The sequence below is a fragment of the Heloderma suspectum genome, chromosome 1 (assembly GCF_057233095.1).
Source record: "Heloderma suspectum isolate Gila_16-S chromosome 1, 16-S_ref, whole genome shotgun sequence".
NCBI lineage: Eukaryota > Metazoa > Chordata > Lepidosauria > Squamata > Helodermatidae > Heloderma > Heloderma suspectum.
In genome coordinates this window covers 295278686-295298108 of record NC_139458.1, presented here as the reverse complement: position 1 = coordinate 295298108, position 19423 = coordinate 295278686, and the positions used below count along the sequence as shown (strand labels likewise).

At 44.4% G+C, this 19423-nt stretch overlaps 1 protein-coding gene across 2 annotated transcripts in view; it reads right to left on the bottom strand.

Annotated features, from left to right (window-relative positions):
- Window positions 1-19423, bottom strand: part of ADGRB3 (adhesion G protein-coupled receptor B3) — a 703006-nt gene that overhangs the window by 372815 nt on the left and 310768 nt on the right. For both annotated transcript variants that reach the window (XM_084826875.1, XM_084826876.1), the window contains one exon: window positions 14330-14524. In XM_084826875.1, the coding sequence (XP_084683001.1) occupies window positions 14330-14524 (195 nt within the window). The remainder of the gene's footprint in view (window positions 1-14329; window positions 14525-19423) is intronic.

Genomic DNA, 19423 nt, shown 5'->3' with positions numbered 1-19423 from the left:
TGCCTGAGGAACTATGGACGGAGGTCCGTAACATTGTTCAAGAGGTAGCAACGAAATCCATCCCAAAGAAAAAGAAATGCAAGAAAGCCATGTGGCTGTCTGATGAGGCTTTACAAGTAGCTGAGGAAAGAAGGGAAGCGAAAAGCAAGGGAGAAAGGGGAAAATATATCCAACTGAATGCAGAGTTCCAGAGAATAGCAAGGAGAGACAAGAAGGCCTTCTTAAATGAACAATGCAAAGAAATCGAGGAAAACAACAGAATGGGAAAGACTAGAGATCTCTTCAAGAAAATTGGAGATCTCAAGGGAACGTTTTGTGCGAAGACGGGCATGATAAAGGACAAAGAAGGCAGGGACCTAACAGAAGCAGATGAGATTAAGAAGAGGTGGAAAGAATACACAGAAGAACTATACAGGAAAGATCTGAATGTCCCTGATAGCCATGATAGTGCGGTCACTGAACTTGAGCCGGACATCCTCGAGAGTGAAGTCAAGTGGGCCTTAGGAAGCATTAGTAACAACAAAGCTAGCGGAGATAACAGTATTCCAGCTGAGCTATTTAAAATCCTAAAAGATGATGCTGTTAAAGTGCTGCATTCAATATGCCAACAAATTTGGAACACTCAACAATGGCCGCAAGACTGGAAAAGGTCAGATTACATTCCAATTCCAAAGAAGGGCAACGCCAAAGAGTGTTCAAACTACCGCACAATTGCGCTCATTTCACATGCCAGCAAGGTGATGCTCAAAATCCTACAAGCTAGGCTTCAGCAGTATGCGAATCGAGAACTACTGGAAGTACAAGCTGGGTTTCGAAGAGGAAGAGGAACTAGAGATCAAATCACCAACATTCGCTGGATCATGGAGAAAGCAAGAGAATTCCAGAAAAACATCTATTTCTGCTTCATTGACTATGCTAAAGCCTTTGATTGTGTGGATCACAACAAACTGTGGCAAATTCTTAAAGTGATGGGAGTACCAGACCACCTTACCTGTCTCCTGAGAAACCTGTACGAGGGTCAAGAAGCAACAGTAAGAACCAGACATGGAACAACCGAGTGGTTCAAAATTGGGAAAGGAGTACGACAAGGCTGCATATTATCGCCCTGCTTATTTAACTTATATGCAGAGTACATCATGAGAAATGCCGGGTTGGATGAATCACAGGTCGGAATTAAGATTGCTGGGAGAATTATCAACAACCTCAGATATGCAGACGATACCACCCTAATGACAGAAAGCGAAGAGGATCTAAAGAGCCTCTTGTTGAGGGTGAAAGAGGAGAGTGCAAAAGCTGGGTTGAAACTCAACATTAAAAAAACTAAGATCATGGCATCTGGCCCCATCACTTCCTGGCATATAGAAAGGGAAGAAATGGAAGCAGTGACAGATTTTACTTTCTTGGGCTCCAAGATCACTGCAGACGGTGACTGTAGCCATGAAATTAAAAGACGCTTGCTCCTTGGGAGGAAAGCTATGGCAAACCTAGACAGCATAGTAAGAAGCAGAGACATCACCTTGCCGACAAAGGTCCGTCTAATCAAAGCTATGGTTTTCCCAGTAGTAATGTATGGCTGTGAGATCTGGACTATAAGGAAGGCTAAGCGCCGAAAAATTGATGCTTTCAAACTGTGGTGCTGGAGAAGACTCTTACGAGTCCCCTGGACTGCAAGGAGGTCAAATCAGTCCATACTAAAGGAAATCAACCCTGAGTGCTCATTGGAAGGACAGATACTGAAGCTGAAGCTCAAATATTTTGGCCACCTAATGCGAAAACTCCCTGGAAAAGACCCTGATGCTGGGAAAGACTGAAGGCAAAAGGAGAGGGGGATGGCAGAGGATGAGATGGCTAGATAGCATCACCAATGCAATGAATATGAGAGCATACTCTGGGAGAGAGCGGAGGACAGGAAGGCCTGGCGTGGTATGGTCCATGGGGTCACGAAGAGTCAGACATGACTTAACGACCAAACAACAACAACAAAACATCTAAAAACTATAAATTTTTGAAACCAACATGATATGAAAAAACAGAATTGGTGGTGCTTTTATGACTCATATTTGCTTTGGCCCATGGAGCACTCATATGCGCAAATGTTGATGCTGTTTTCCTTCCTGTCAAGCGTATTGTAGCACCAAGGCAAGCATTGTACTAAATGAACACCCCAGTCTGGACAAGGAACACCCCAGTCTGAACAATCGTCTGTGTGGGAGGAGGCCTTCACATGATGGAGTAGTGGGATTATCCCACTGATCAGGCCTGACCCTCCTCCAGGCCCTCTGGATATCCACATTTGAATTCCTGTAGAAGACCTACACACATAGGGCAGTATCCAGTGGGGCTGCTCTGCCTCCACTAGTTCCGTTGTGATTGTGGGACCCCCTGCTTGCACGATGGGCTTTTGCATTTCTTGAAATAACACTTCTTTCTGGATCAGGATCTGCATGCTCCGCTGATCTGCCCTGTTCTGGAAACAAGCATTTCCACTAATTTCATGTTGATTTTAGAATGGCAAAAGCTCAATTGTGCATGCGGTGGGTCGCGCAAGCACACAGGTACACAGATTTATGGGCGCTACCCATAAACTCCAACTTTGTTATTGTATATTGTGGTTTTTCTTTTTATTATTTCTTTGTAAATCACTTTGAACTCTTTCCACTTGTGTGAAGCAACTCATAAATGTAATAAACTAAACTAACATGTTTACGCTCAGATCATGTAGTCATTTCCACAATTTTTCCTTCCCAAATTTTTCAGTTGTTGATCTACATGTATCAGATTGTATGCATACAGGCCTCTGCAAACATTACATCTGTGCATGAAATCCGATTAACCAGGAGGCAAGACAGCCACATTCAATGGTTTTGTGTAATCAGGTTGCCCACCACGTTTAGGTTCTCTATGGTTGCTAAAGTTCCAGTACACACACTGTATTCTGCTGCCTGCAAGACTTTTCCATTTATTTCAATTGAGGGCCTGTTCTGGGCACCAAAATGATGCACAGGGGTGGTCTTGCCCCTTATTGAGGTGCTCCATTTGCCTTGAGAAAATTAATGGAATCTGCATCAGTGGCTGTACATAATATTATTTCAGTAGAGTTGTTTAATATGTTGCCCCCCAGCTTGAGTTCCCACAGATAATATGGGGGAAATAACACAGGTCTCCAGATTGACTGAAGTGCAAAAGGTCTTTCCAAAGAAAAAGCTGAGTTATACATGTCTACTCAGAAGTAAGTCTGACTGAGTTAATTGAGATTTACTTCCAGGCAGGGATGTCAGAGAAACAGATTTACTCCCAGTTAGGTATTCTGTCTGCAACAGAATCAAATGAGTTTAGATTTCTATGAATTGGACCTGCAGATTCCAGACTTTTCTCGAGTCTCATAGACTTGTGGATTGTTTTTTTTTCCCTCCACCTACCAGATTTTATGCAAATTTTGTTGTAGAAAAATACATACAATAAAAAAACACCAGCCAAAAATGCACATTTTCCCCATAGGCTAAAGCATGAAAATGCATGTTTTAGGGGGTTTTGTGCATTTAAGGGGGATTTGTGCATTTGGGGGGGTTAGCAAATTTTTGTAAGTGGAAGTTTGCTCAAGTGCAAATTTGCTCAAGTGTGAATTTGTGCAAATGTAAATTTGTGCAAATTTGGGAAATGGGAAAAAATCTGATTCCATCAATGAGTGGATGATGGAATGAAAGACACCTGACAATCCGCAAAACGCAGATGGAGCGAATTTTATAAAATCCGTATGTCCCTAATCCCAAGTCAGTGTGCATAGGTTTGCAGACTTAGGGCACAATCATATGCAGGTTTAGACAGAAAAAAGTCCTCCAACTCTCTGCATGCCCCAGTCAGAATGCTGGGAGTGGTAGCACTTTTTTCTGTCTAAACCTGCATAGGATTGTGCCCTAAGGGAGCAATCCTATCTGGATTGGTGGTTGCCTCTGATCCCGGGGGTGACTGCCTATTCAGTGCAGGGTGGGAGGAATGGTGTAGAGGGGACCTCTTCCTCACTCCCCACCCCCAGCTGTCGTGGCTAGACAGCCGATTTCCCTCACTGCGTGGGAAGTGACAGCTGGATGACACATAGGATGTATCATACTGGCATTTCCGACCTCCCCATCCCAGCACACCCCCGGAAACACCCCATTTTTGCCACTCAACCCTGCTCTTATGAGCGCGGAGCCCGGGGCCAATCTGTGCTGCCTATGAGGCGGCGCAGGAGGAGCTGGGGGTCTGATCTCCAGGAACCGACCTCAGAGCACGGGCTCCAAGGTCGGGTCCCAGAAACTGACCTATCCTACGGCCATCTAGCTGCTGAGTAGTGGCATAGGATTGTGCCCTTAGCCTCTTTAAGAGTGCTTGGTGTCAGCAGAATCAAGGAAAAACTTTGAATTTGTCTGCCAGGAGCACATAGCAGGCTAGGAGGGTAACTCAACGTTGATTACAGTAAATCAAATCTCTCTAAGTCTGTTGGGAATTGAAAAGTCATAGCTTTGTTGAGTACTAATTGCAAAAACTGGCTATGCATGAGGCTAGCAAGGCCCGCCTGCCTATGTAAAAGTGGAATGAAGGCAAATTCCAGTAAATGTTATTCATCTGTAAAAGAACTATGGAAATGGATAAGTGGATGAGAGAAGTTTTGTGAACCGCCCAGAGAGCTTCGGCTATTGGGCGGTATAGAAATGAAATAAATAAATAAATAAGTAAGTAAGTAAGTAAGTACTTGGTATATTGGTGCCTATGGGGCCGTGGTGGCTTAGTGGTTAAGACGCTGAACTGCAGACTGGAAGGTCAGCAGGTCAGCAGTTCGAGACCCGAGTGCTGCATGACGGAGGGAGCTCCCGTCTTCAGTCCCAGCTCCTGCCAACCTAGCAGTTCAAAAGCAAGAAATTGCAAGTAGATAAATAGGTACCGCCTCGGCGGGAAAGGTAACAGCGTTCCATGCACCTCGGTGTTCAGTCATGCCGGCCACATGACCACGGAAGTGTCTTCGGACAGCGCTGGCTCTTTGGCTTAGAAATGGGGATGAGCACCGCACCCTAGAGTCGGACACGACTGGTTGGGGACACCTTTACCTTTACCTTTATATTGGTGCCTAAGGGCACAACTTACCAAACACTGCTGGTGGGCTGCTTAAATGTGTTTCAATGGAGCTTGCAGAAGGTTTATGGAATGTTATAAATACACATATGTGTACAGAAGAAAGAAGGAATCCATCCACAAGGAGGATTCCAGAAAGTTTATAGCCAAGACAGAAATAGTACGGAATTGGGTTTATTGGAAATTGTTAATGTATCTCATTTAGTGGGTTCCTGCTAGTCTGGGGTGCAGAAACTCCTGCCCGTGGCCCAGATCTGACCCATGAGGCACTCCAATCTGGCCTGTGCAGCCTCCTGGGGATCCTGCAGTGGGTGGGGCTTAGGCTCCAAGCCCTGCCCCCTGGAAGAATCCCCCTCAAAGGGCATCCACACACTGCTATCTCCAATCTGAGATCAGAGATAAAATCAGGGATCCTTGTGCTTGCATGCAGCAGCAGCTGAATGCCTACTGTTTTATCTCTGATCTTAGATTGGAGATAACATCGGGGGTTGGGCAGTGGGCATTGGGACTCGCCTGCATCAAGGAGAGTGGCTGCCCTTTCCTGTATGTGCGAGTCTCATCTAGGGATGGACAGACTCACCTGTGCCTGGTTTTTGCGGGCACTCGCTGTGCTGCCACCACTGCTCACCCCCATATGCCGCACCATGCAAGCCCCTGGACAGCTTGGCGAATGCCTGGCAAGCACAACAGGGACACCTGTCCTCTTGGCAAGCGACTTGGGGTTTTACAGAAAAGTAATTTTGTGTAAATAATTGCTGTAAAGGGCCCATTTATGCAACGCCACAGGGGAGGACCAACTCCTGCCTCTGCTGCCTGTCAAGCCTTGCAAGGAAGGGGACTGTGAAGGCTTAACAGAGAGCAGAGGCAGGAGCTGGTCCTCGCCTGTAGTGTTGCATGAACTGGCCCTTTACAGACACCATTTATGCAACATTAGATTCCCAGAAATCCCCAAGCCGCCATTTCTGTGCAAAATGGTGGCTTGCTTAGGGACCGGGCGGCTGCCGGACCTGCTTGCTGGGCACAAGGCTGCTTGGTGAGCGCGTCTGGGTGAGTGGAGAGGCTTGGCAAGCAGGTCCAGGGGGCGTGAGTGGGGGGAGTCTGCTGGACTCCACCCCTGCCCAGGCTCTCAGGACATCCCTAGTCCCACCACCCCTCTTCTCCACTGCTATGTCCAATCTAAGATCAGAGATAGTAGCAGGGATGTAGGGTAGCCTGGGCCTGGATCCCTTTCTCCATGCTGGGAGGAGGCACAGTTCTGTGCCTCCTTCTGGCATTAAGAAAAAAGAAAAAAACAGAGGGTGATGTCAGGGAGCCGGACCACTACCCCGATATCATCTGGCCTGTGTAGACCTGGTGGGAGGCAATCCAGTCCCTCACCCCTAAACAGTTCTGCACCCCCGCTGTCCTCTTGGGCATACCAGACCTTGCACATTTGTGGAGGCCTCTGCCATGTCAAGGGTTGATCACATCATTTACATGCATGCTGCAGTGGAGTGCATGTATATGGTAATACCTGGTGTTAAGGTCTCCCAGTCTAAAATATTTGCCCTCCCCACAAATATATGAGACCCTGCATGGTGCGCAATCAATGTTAAGTGTCATTGACCCCAGAGTGTACCAGATGCCTCCCCACACACAAAGAGGACACTTAACATGGTTCATGTATATCCCAGAGCTATACTATGCCTCACTGGACATGTGCAAAGACTGCAGACACATTACACATCCAACATAGAGTAATGATGTTCTTGCACTGCAAGGCATTCTAGAAACCTTCCAGTTGTTGTGGAGCTCTTAAACACACAGGACTGTTATGCTGGAATGTCCTGAATTCTGGTTCCAGTTCAGAACCTGGGGTATAAACCAGATGAGAGAGTCTGATCTCTCCTGCCAAAATCTATCAGGGGCAACATGGGGTGGTGCCATCTATTTCTAAATGTCTGTATAAAGTTGACAGGGTTTGAAACATTGTCAGATTCACTTGGTTGAGGAGCAAAAGGGCTGGAATGAATTTGGACTTGGAAAATGGTCTGAAACATGCATATAAGGAAAAACTGAGGACTATGGGTGAGATCACATCTATGCATGTATTGAAACAGGTGTACAAACTGATCCTTCTTTTTTTGTCAAATATGAGCAGTCCCTTGTCTGTGCTTTTTACCCTTATTTTTCAATATGGATTTCATGTACAAGAACATTAGCTGCAGATGGATTACAATGACGTCAGACACCATCCTGAGAGTACGCTTGGCAGGGGAAGGAACATGTAAACTTGTCTCATGGTTCAGGTTGTTCCTTTTTAAGATATCTGATTGGCATTCACTGTGCTTTAATGGTTTGCACAGAATGAAAGCTTTATATACGACTCTATATAAAACTGAATGGAAGAAATGCTGCATGACTTTTGTAGAAACAAGGAGATATTTATTCAAATCCATTTAAGGCATATCTTATATAATCATAAATTTGACACCACTAGAGAGATTTAGGATTACTGTAACTGCTTTGAGTAATAGCTAATCTGGCTTGGATCCTAAATTTCCTTCCCCCCCAAAAAAAGGCTCCTTCTGTTCAGAGAACGGTTTTTGATCCATTGGAGGTTCCTGTCAGTAGAAGGGAGAGATGTGATTTTTCTTGATTCTCCTTCCCCCCTGCAATGCCCTCTGCCACCTCCCTCACTGTACTGGAGGGTCTCCCAAACCTCCAGAGCCTGGGATTGGGAGACCCGGGTTCTAGTCCCCTCTCAGCCCTTAAGCTCATTGGGTGACTTTGGTCCAGTCACTGACTTACAGCCAAACCTACCTCACAGGATTGTTGTGATGATAAAATGGAGAGGAGGAACATGTAAGCTGCCTTGGGCTCCTTGGAAGATGTAATAATAAATATAAAAATAAATAAAAACTATATCTTCATATGCAAATCTGTGCTGATAAGATATATTAAAAAACTGGATAAGAATCAAAATGTAAACAGCTTGGTTGACTTTAACCAGCATTCTTCACTTTCCTATGAATCAGACATGATATTTGTGCAGTAGGTGATATAACCAACTTACATCTTGAGTCAATTTGCAGCAACATCTGTTTCCTCTCCCATTTTCACTTTATGCCTCTACCTATGGCTGTGAGAGCTGGACCATAAGGAAGGCTGAGCGAAGGAAGATAGATGCTTTTGAACTGTGGTGCTGGAGGAAAATTCTGAGAGTGCCTTGGACTGCAAGAAGATCAAACCAGTCCATACTCCAGGAAATCAAGCCAGAATGCTCACTCGAGGGAATGATATTAAAGGCAAAACTGAAGTATTTTGGCCACATAATGAGAAGACAGGATACCCTGGAGAAGATGCTGATGCTAGGAAAAGTGGAAGGCAAAAGGAAGAGGGGTCAACCAAGGGCAAGATGGATGGAGGATATTCTGGAGTGACGGACTCGACCTTGGGGGAGCTGGGGGTGGTGGCGGCCGATGGGAAGCTCTGGTGTGGGCTGGTCCATGAAGTCATGAAGAGTCGGAAGTGATTGAGCGAATGAACAACATAGGAGCTAAGGAAGCTGAAATGCATGGAGATTTCCAGGACAGAACAGCGACACCAATTTAAACCATTTAAATTATGGGCCGGAATGAATTGCGGGTGAAATATTGGACACCAGGGTACAGTGGACCACTGCAAACCTAACAGAGCAAACGGCTTTGCACGGTAGCATCAGACCCTGAGTTAATCCAGAACGTCAGTGGTGAGGTAGCAGGAAACTGCAGTGAGGAAGTGTGAGGAAAGAAAAGGGCAGTCCTGCCGTTATGATGGATGCATGAGAATTTTGTTTCAGTTCAGTTTTGATAAGAATTTACCAAAATTTTGCAAAGTTCACCGTATTCAGGACAAAAAGAATTTGAGATATTTTTTTTTAATGTTAATGTGGGAGAAACCAAAATGGACAGATTTGTTCATCCAGGCCCCGGGCTTTGAGTTCTCTGCTCTTAAATGCCTGGGTTTGAATTCTTATATATTTAGTCATGTTAGTGCTGAATTACGGCTGTCACCTCTCTTTTTTTTTACAGGCTCCTCATCTCTAACAGCTACATGGCAGGTGGATACAACATGGTCCTCTCCATTCTGGGAAGAACTGTACCTACTGAATTCGGCTGATGCAGATGGGTGAGAATTTCATTTCAGGTCGCTTTTGATAAGAATGTACCTGAATTCACAAAGCTCATCCTATTCAGGAGAAAAAGAACTTGAGATTTAAAAGATTCAAGTGCATGAGAAAGCCAAATGGACAGATTCACCTGTCCATACCTGCAGCCCCCATCAAATCATACTTAAGCTATCAGCAGTGCTACACCTGCATTGGCCCATCATAACTGGAGGCAGAGGTGTAATTTCTCTTGCAGGAAAGTGTGCTCAGGGCAGATTATCCTACTGTGTCTCTCAATTTGTGATCATGCTACCAGAGTGGCATTTTTAAAGGATGAAAAGAACTAGCTTCCTCTCTGTCTAGATCTGATTATAGAGTTGACTTAAAGCAACCTTTGTTCTATTTTCTTTAACACTTATTAGGATGTGGCTTTTTCGGATAGAAGGGCCTAGAATATATGGTTTAAAATTAATGATGTTGTCATTGTTATGTTTGCTTTGGTTGCAGTTTAACTGCTTGATACAAAGTCTTTCTGAATCAGCACATTTATTTAGAAGGTGCAATTGGAAAGTGCAACCAGCTATGTCTCAGCTCAGTGACACAGAACAATTAATTATGCTGGTGTTGCAACAAATGATGCTTCTGTTGCAGAAGGCAATGCCAGCTAAAAGGTGTCAATTTCCTCATATCAAATATTATCTGTGAGTGAGTGCTAATGAAATGGCTTTGCCTTTAATTCCATTCGTCATTCATAATATAGTTTAGGAACTGACATAGCTATCAGACTAATCGGTGTCGTGGCTCCCTCTCCCCGCCGCCTCAATTAGACATTTATGCTACTTTCTGAATTCATAGATTCAAAATCTAATTTATGCTATTTTGTGAGTTGGGCTTTTGGAGGGGGGCAGTGGGGAGGGCATATGTCTGTTCTGCAAAGAGCTACAACTCAAGTGCTAAGAAGCACTTGAAATGTGGTGGAGGTTGGTGGGACTGATTTTGTGGGGATGTGAATCAATTCTGGGTTTCGGTCAGAACCAGCCAGAACTCTAAAGGAGCTATACAGGGTGCTGAACCTATTTGGGGGCTAGGGTTCAGTGCCCTGGATTGCTCTTTTAGAGTTCTGGCTAGTTCTGGCTGAAATTTGGAAGGGATTCACAGCTCCACCACAATCAGAGCCACCAGTCTCCAGTGTTGAAATATAACACTGAGTGATGTTTGCAACCATAGAGAACTTGGCAGCTGAACCACGTGCCATGTACATAACTCCCTGCTTTATTTGTGTAAAATTATCTGCCTAAAGAACTAAATTCACATAAAATAAAATGATCAGAAATTAATTAGCTCAAATAATTGTCTAATTGCAGCATCTCCCGGTGACTTAGTGCCTTGTAGTGATATGGAGAAACTTTCCCCTTTATTTCCATTGAGTTTTTCCTTTTCTTTTCCACCCCATGGTCTTCAATGTGAAACTCTGTGTGATAGAACTCTGTTTGATCGAAACTCTGTGTGAAACTGGATGCGTATCAGAATGCACAACCTGATGTAGATTCTGTAATTTGCTTTTAATAGGATGTGCATTCAGATCCTGGATCAATGTGGATATACATCCCCACTCACTAATGCCCCAGCTGGCTAGTGCAAGACTTTATACATGCATCCATCCAATGATATTGTTTTGTGCTCAAAGAGTGGGGATGTTCGAAACACCTACCTGGCTCTGCGCCGGGCAATCCACGGTGGGGGGGAAGCGCTCCGTCCCTCCCCCTGGAATCCTCGGCGGGGGGGGAGGTGCTCCATCCCTCCCCCCGGAATCCTGCCTGGCCGCCCACAGCCAGACATCCAGCCGCTGGGCAGCCCTGCAGGGACACAAATGGCGGCTGTCATAGCCGCCGCCAGTTGTGTCCCTGTATTGAGCTGTGATAGGCTACGTAAATATTTATGTAGCCTATCATGGCAGGGGGAAAAAACCCAGCATACGCAAATGGCGGTAGCCGCCACCATTTGCGTACGCTGAGTTTTTCCCCCCCCTGCCATGATAGGCTACGTAAATACTTAGGTAGCCTATCACGGCAGGGGGGGAAAAACCCCAGCGTACGCAAATAGCGGTAGCCGCCACCATTTGCGTGCGCTGGGTTTTTTCCCCCCTGCCATGATAGGCTACGTAAATACTTAGGTAGCCTATCACGGCGGGGGGGGGGGGGGAAACCAGCGTACGCAAATGGCGGTAACCTCCGCCATTTGCATACGCTGGGTTTTCCCCCCACCCTGCCGTGATAGGCTATGTAAATACTTATGTAGCCTATCACGGCCTCTGCAGGGACGCAAATGGCATCCCTGCATTAGCCGTGATAGGCTATGTAAGTATTTATGTAGCCTATCATGGCTATGAAGAGGAGGAAGCGAATGGCAGCTGCAGGATGGCCGCCATGCGCAAAGCAGTGCTGACAGGAGCAGGAGAAATGCTCCATTTCGCGCGCCTTTCGTGGGTTGGGGGGGCAGGGGCTTCGTTCCGTGACGGATTTCAGGGGGCTGAATGCACTGGCATTCAGCCTCACTGAGATCCGTCGCGGAATTCTCTGACATTCCTACCAAAGAGAAAATAAATTGGATAGAGCTGGACAGGTGGTGGGTCCTTGATAACTTCCCACACAAGTGGTACGACAATACCTGTGCTGAACATTGAACCTGCTGGATTACTGTGGCATCCCTATTGCTTTGTATGGAAGCCAGGGATTCTTTTTACATTATATGAAGAACATCTATTGTCCAAACTTCCATATATAATCTGAATTCCTATGTTCCCCATATACCAGTGATAGCTAAGAGATAGGAACAAAGATTGACTGACAGTATTTTTCTGTAAATATAATTCCAGTTTATCTCAATTTCCAATTATCCAAATGATCTCGATGTTTCATAGGCCATTCTGATAAATGATATTGTGTGATTATCAATACCTGTATCAGTAGCACTCTGTCAGAGGTAGACCATAGAGAGCCATTTTGTGCAGGCTTTTAGCCCCCTGGCAGCTCCAGCTTTATATATTAGCATATGCTGTATGCACACAATCCCTTGTGCATACATAAAAGGTCTCACTGGATTGTAATCTAAAGATGCATTAGACATTAGTCACAGAATGATTTATGAATGATCATTCAGCATTTCATGTTGAAAATGATATGCCACACTTTGTCCCCCAAAACATACACCTGAATTTTGAGATAAAAATTAATTACCAATAAATTGTCTGGGATCTCTGCCAAGATTTTATTTTAATGAACTTTATGCATTTCAGACAAGGCAAAACACTATATGAAATAGGCAATGACATTCCTGGCTCTGACTTTGTTTTAATACCCCCATCGACCCGTGGAGTTAAACACACCCTGACAGCACTGAAAGATATTCATAAAACTAGCATGTCTGCCTTGCACAACTCCATGTTCTAGGTAGTCCTCAACCAATTGCCATGTGGTTTTTCAGAGCGGCCCCTCCTTAATTTAGTGGAAGATCAATGTTTTTATTCTTACGGCTTTGGGGGTACACCCCTATCGGAATGACTGGAGTAACTGTAAAACTATACAATAAAGTGGTATGGATCAAAATTTCCCCATCAAATGTCATTTAACATTATTAGCTACTTGTTATGTCTACAGATGCTCAGCCCAGAACCTGTTTCATGTGAGAAAGGGTTGGAGATCCCCTGGAGCTGATTTGGAGGGTACAGTGGAGCTGCAGCGGATGGGAAGGAATGTGGAACTCCCATGCTGCAAGTGGTGTCTTTCTGCTGGTGGAAGGAAGGATCTGGATAACATCACCACAAATGGTGCTGAGGTGAACAGTATCCCACAGCTTTACAAAACCCCTTTTTAAGAGAGCTTCAGCTATTGGGAGGTATAGAAATATAATGCATACATGCATATATATATACATAATCTAAATCTAAACATTTAAACCATTTTTCTGCAGTGAGAATCTTCTTCATGACCTAGCAAACCCACAAGGGTGCCTTGGCAGCTTGAAATTTCAGCTAGACAGTGGTTGATGAACTAACACTACATTTACAGGGGTCCAGATAAACTAGACCCCTGATAACTTTTCCACCAGTATGCCACTAGCCAGGGAATTGGCTAAGGAAAACGTGACTCTAGGCAGCAATTGAATACAAATACACTAGAAATTCCCCATTCCTTCCCTTCATCTAGACATGTGAACAGCAGTGTTTCTGGTTTGAAAAAAGATTTGACACTTGTTGGTGATGTACCAAAGAAATGACTGTGATTCTCCTTTCTTCAATGCATAAAGATATAGCAATCTCAGACAACAAATCCAAGCTTAGGAACATTAATTATAGTAAGACTAAAGAAAATTTAGACAAACCTGTGGCCAGATGGTCTCCGCATACACTTCCAAATGCTTGCTTGCTTGATTATAATTGTATGCTGCCCCACAATAGAAATTTCTCTGAGTGGCTTACAGTTAACAGAAAAACAGTGACTGATAGTGGTTCCCACCCCCAAATATAGTGGACATTGCTTGTTTAAATCTCTATATTGTTTGGAAGCTGAACAACTCATGAGAGTGTGAATATCACAAAAGATGTCTGGTGACACTGGTGGTGAGAAGGGAGACTCATGGAGGGAGGGGGCCCATTGTGGGTGTCTTGCTCAACAGCCCTTCAAAACCTGCAGCCAGCCCTGGGTGAATGCATTAACTGCTCCTGAAACACCCAGTGAGCCAGTGGTGTTTCAGAACTAGCACTCAATGTGCCTTCCTAGCCATACAACCTCCAATTTGTCCCCTTGAGAGAAAAAGATAACAGTAATCACAGAATAATCCATGTCCACAGAGGTTAATGAATTTTGAAGCTACCTTCTACATAACACTGTCAGACCACTGGCCCATCTAGCCCGATATTGTCTAATTTAAGTGGCACCTTCTCTCCGTGGTCTCAGGTTGTTGCCTTGTTCCCTGAGATCCTTTTAGCAGGAGATGACAGGGATTGAACCTGGGGCATTTTGTATCCGAAGCATGAGCTCTACCACTACTAGCACCCTTGCTATATTGTTCTATTACTGTCATTTCACATACCTGGACCCCATCTGATGCAGGGATGTAACTTGCTCTTTTAAATGTATCTGTAACATTTCTGAGAATTTCCACAGACACCAAGAGGTCCCCTGCATAGAAATTCTTCCTCTGAGTTAAATCCAGAAGGGTCTTGGTCACTTGGGACATTCCTTCACCAGCCAGTGTCCTTTGTCCTTTTGCAAGATGTTCTTTAATCTGTGAAAATTAAAACAGCAAGCTAAAATTAGAACCTACTTTACTACATATTCTAAGAGGTTGCCATGACATGAACTGAACAGATAACTGTGATTATATTCTATAGAAATGGGAACAATTAGCAATTTAACTATGCTGTAGATTTGCAGTTTAGCTATGATGTAGATTTTACATAGGATGTCATGACACACATTTCAGGGGAAATAAAGCAGCTAGTTAGAAAAGGGCTTCTTAGTTCTTCTCGCTGAAATATGCTAGGCCAGAATAAGCCACTGAATTGAAATCTGGAGACATATTATTAAAAAAACAACAACAGCTGCAGTCTTTATACTTAGCTTTCATATATATTTTCTATGGAAACCTCAGACACGTTACACTGCTAAACTACATAAATAACCACTTCATGAGAGCAATCTACATTCCATTCAAGTCACTGGCAAAACATTGATTAGGTCCTTTTGTATTATCATGCCTAAGAGATAAGCTTATCTCTGTGAAAAAGGGTATCACAATAGGATGTAACTGTTTGGGGATCATTATGTTTTTGAGCACTTTACCCCTAAAGAACAACTGATAGGTTCAAAACATGCTGAAACTTATTTTGGCATAGCATTATAAGCTCTATTTTGCACAGGATGTTAAGTTCCACTCCCCACAATCTCCAGGTAATATTCATAGGCAGCTTCTCCTTTCCTTGTTTCTCCTCTCTGTTTGTCAAAATAAAAAAAGATTTGGATAATGCGACCCAAACTCTTTTAAGGGTAGCAGATACAAAAAGAACCTGCTTCAGGATATGGGATTGGCCTTGATGGCTAATGAAAAAAATGAGTTACTTATTTTTTTCTTTTTTTAACTCATCTATTTCTGAACTTAGAATTTGGTTCTGTTTCTGTGTCAATGTGTTATATCCTTTAAAATATACACTTACTGATTTAGGAATTTAGATCTGCGTGCCTTTATTCCAACATTATATATGTGTTGGATGCACATATATAACTCTTGTTGGGGTTGACTGTCTATTAGCCTTCAGGCACTGCATATTTGGATTTTATTTCATGTAACTTACATGTGTTTCTAATGATGATGACGATGACAATAACAATGACGACTTGTGCATAAACATTAGAGTCTAATGCAGGGGTGGGAAACTTGTGGCCCTCCAGATATTTGGCCTATAACTCCCATCAGCCCTAGCGAGCATAGCCAGTGCTGAGGCATCATGGGAATTGTAGGTCAAAACATCTGCAAGGCCACAAGTTGCTCATCCCTGGTCCAGTGGTTTAACTATATCAGTTGTGTGCTATTTAACCATGTTTGGTTGTCTTTGTTGCCACTGCAGTGGCAGTCAGTCATAAATGTATATATGGAAATATTGATAATTGCAGGAACCTGTTCCTGTGAACAGGGAAGATCTATGAATGGCTATATGGATACACAGAATTGATCAGGGTGGGGGTAGAGGGTTCTATTACATCTTTTCTCCCCAGTTGCCCAATTGGTGCAAAACTTAAAAGGCTGACATGGAAAAGCCCAGTAGCCCTGCTGGCCGGGGATGATGGAAATTGCAGTCTAACACATCCAGAGGGAACCAGGTAGGGAAAAGCTAGGATTGGGTATCTCGTCTCTTCCTGGTCAGCCCTGTAAACTTTTAGGAGAAATACCCCTTTTTTCCCAAACAGAAACTTCCATGTGAAAAGGCTGCTCAACAAACCACACTATGGCTTAACATTATGTGTGTTCATGTATATTCTTTTCATTATATCTGAGCCTTATTTTTGTTCACCTGTCAATTCAGCAAAGAGCTATATGTTCTTTTAATAAGGACTGTATCCTTTGTTAACATTTTCTGGAGACATGACATGAAAAGCTTTGAAGCAGTGTTGTTGTTGTTGTCCTGGTTATAATTATACACTATGAAACATTGCAAGACAGTCTATTGCAAGTTTACGGACTGTCCGGTCTGCAAACTCATGGCAAAATAACCAATCATCACATATGACTGCAAGACATTCATTGACGTTGCCTTTAATTAGCTGGCCTCCTTCAGACTGAAAATACTATTAGGGTGCACCCGATCTCATCTGATCTTGGAAGCTAAGCAGAGTCAGCCCTGGTTAGTACTTGGATGGGAGACTGCCTGGGAATCAGGCTTCCTGCATTGAGCAGGGGGTTGGACTTGAGGGTCCTGTAGGCCCCTTGCAACCCTATGATTCTATGATCTATGATTTGGCAAGAATAATCTGGACTCAGGTAGGAATGGTGGCTTTTGTTTAGGCTTCTGACGGTCTGACCACAAGAACTGAGGAAAAGGTGTGTTGTATTCCAAACTGCTGATCAGAGAAGCTATTCGTTAATGATATCTATTTTGACTAGGGATGTCAGAGAATTCCACCATGGATCTTGATAAGGCCGAATGCCAGTGCATTCGGCCCCCCAAAATCATGGGGAACGAAGCCCCCCCGACCCCACCATGAAATTGGCCTAGAACGGAGCACCTACCTGCTGCTGTCTGCGCTGACTTGCGAGTGGTGGCCGTGTCTGCGGCCGCTATTCGCTTCTTCCATGTAGCTGTGATAGGCTACGTAAATACTTATGTAGCCTATCACAGCTAATGTAGGGATGCCATTTACGTCCCTGAGGAAGCCGTGATAGGCTACGTAAGTATTTACGTAGCCTATCAAGGCTTAACTAAGGGAACGCAAATGGCGGTGGCTACAGCGGCCGCCATTTGCATTCCCTTTTTTTTTTTGCCGTATTACGGCAAAAAAAAAAAAAAGGAATGCAAATGGCAGCCACTAAGCCATTTTCGTTCCCCCCCCTTTTTTTGCCATAATAGCCTATGTAAATATTTACATAGGCTAAAACGGCAAAAAAAAAGGGAACGCAAATGGCGGCTGCTGTAGCCGCCGCCCTTTGCGTCTGCTGTTGTTGTTGTTTTTTGCCGTGATAGGCTACGTAAATATTTACATAGCCTATCATGGCAAGATACAGGGGCGCAAATGGTGGCAGCTATGGCAGCCACCATTTGCATCCCTGCAGGCAGCCCAGCGGCCGGATGTCCGGCTGAGGGTGGCCCCGGCCAGCGGCTCTGCAGAATTTCTGCAGAGCGGAGCTAGCTGGAGAGAATTTTGGGAGGAGGGATGGAGCGCCTCCCCCCACCGTGAATGTCATCCTTCGAAAAGGTAAGTGACTTTCGTACATCACTAATTTTGACTGAAACCCTGAATAAGTATGAATGCAATATCTAGTTGTTATCTTGTCAATGTGTATATCAAAAAGCAATGTGTTGACCTTGAGCATTCTGTTGCTCAAGAAAATTGTTCTGGTTGACTATGTTGTTCTTTCTATGTGAAGATCATCTTTTAGTGATTTTATATGCAGGCTTATTAAGATATAGGCTGCATTTGCACATAATACTAAGCCATGATTTATGTTAACCATAGCTTGTTGCTTTAGCCATGAATTGTCTTGTAGATGAGCAAAAAACTGCCACTTGTTTTCCTTATTTCTGGTTTGTTTCCCGCCCATTTTGCCTGCCTTCTAAATGGTTTCATTTTCAGGCTTCAGCCTGCTCTTGCCAGGTGCATCTATCAGGGCAGAGAGCAGCACAAACAAGCTAGGGATAAGCCATGATTCAGACTTCACAACAAACCATGGTTTAAACAAGCCAGATTTCATAAGCCAACGAAAACCAATAACTTCAATTTGTGCTTTACAGCTGATTAACAAACCAAGGTTTGTTTGCAGGGATGGGTTCAGACGCAATAGCTGGGTTTGGATGATCATCGGAGGAAAAGAAGCCATGCTGGCTTCTTTTCCCCACTGATCATCCGAACCCAGCCAATAACAGGCCAGATTTCAACAAACTACACTATGGCTTAACATGATGTGCGAACCAAGCCACAGTTTATGAACCATGAGATGGTGGAATAAAGCAGCTGTTAACATAGTATTTAGTTGCCATCTCACTGTTGCAGCCAGCAAAGTAGACATATAACTGAAAATTGTCTTACTTAGTGGATAATGATTCAGCATCTATAGTGACCTATAGTGAGAGGGACAGGGGGAATGCGACCCTGTTGATTCTCCTGGACCTCTCAGCAGCTTTCGATACCATCGACCATGGTATCCTTCTGGATAGGTTGTCTGGGTTGGGAGTTGGAGGCACTGCACTACAGTGGTTCCGCTCCTACTTGGATGGCCGATTCCAGAAGGTGGTGCTGGGGGATTATTGCTCTGTGCCATGGCAATTGTGCCATGGGATTCCACAGGGCTCTATTCTATCCCCCATGCTGTTTAACATCTACATGAAACCGCTGGGGGAGGTTATCCGGAGGTGTGGGCTGAGGTGCCATCAATATGCGGATGACACCCAGCTCTACCTCTCTTTCTCATCAAAACCAGGTGAGGCAGTGGCTGTTCTGAACCAGTGCCTGGGCACGGTAATGGACTGGATGAGGGCCAATAAACTGAAACTCAATCCAGACAAGATGGAGGTACTGTTAGTGGGTGGTTCGTCTGCCCGGCTAGGTGATATTCAACCTGTTCTGGAGGGGGTTGCACTCCCCCTAAAGGATCAGGTTTGTAGTTTGGGGGTGCTCTTGGATCCAGAACTGTCACTTGAGGCACAGGTGAACTCAGTGGCACGGAGCACTTTTTATCAGCTTAGGCTGGTATACCAACTACGCCCTTATCTGGACAGAGATAGCCTAGCTACAGTTATCCATGCTCTGATAACTTCTCGTCTGGATTACTGCAATGCGTTATACGTGGGGCTGCCTTTGAAAACGGTCCGGAAACTTCAGCTGGTCCAAAATAGGGCAGCAAGATTGTTAACAGGGACTGGCCTGCGAGCTCATATTACGCCAGTACTTTTCCAGCTGCACTGGCTGCCAGTCC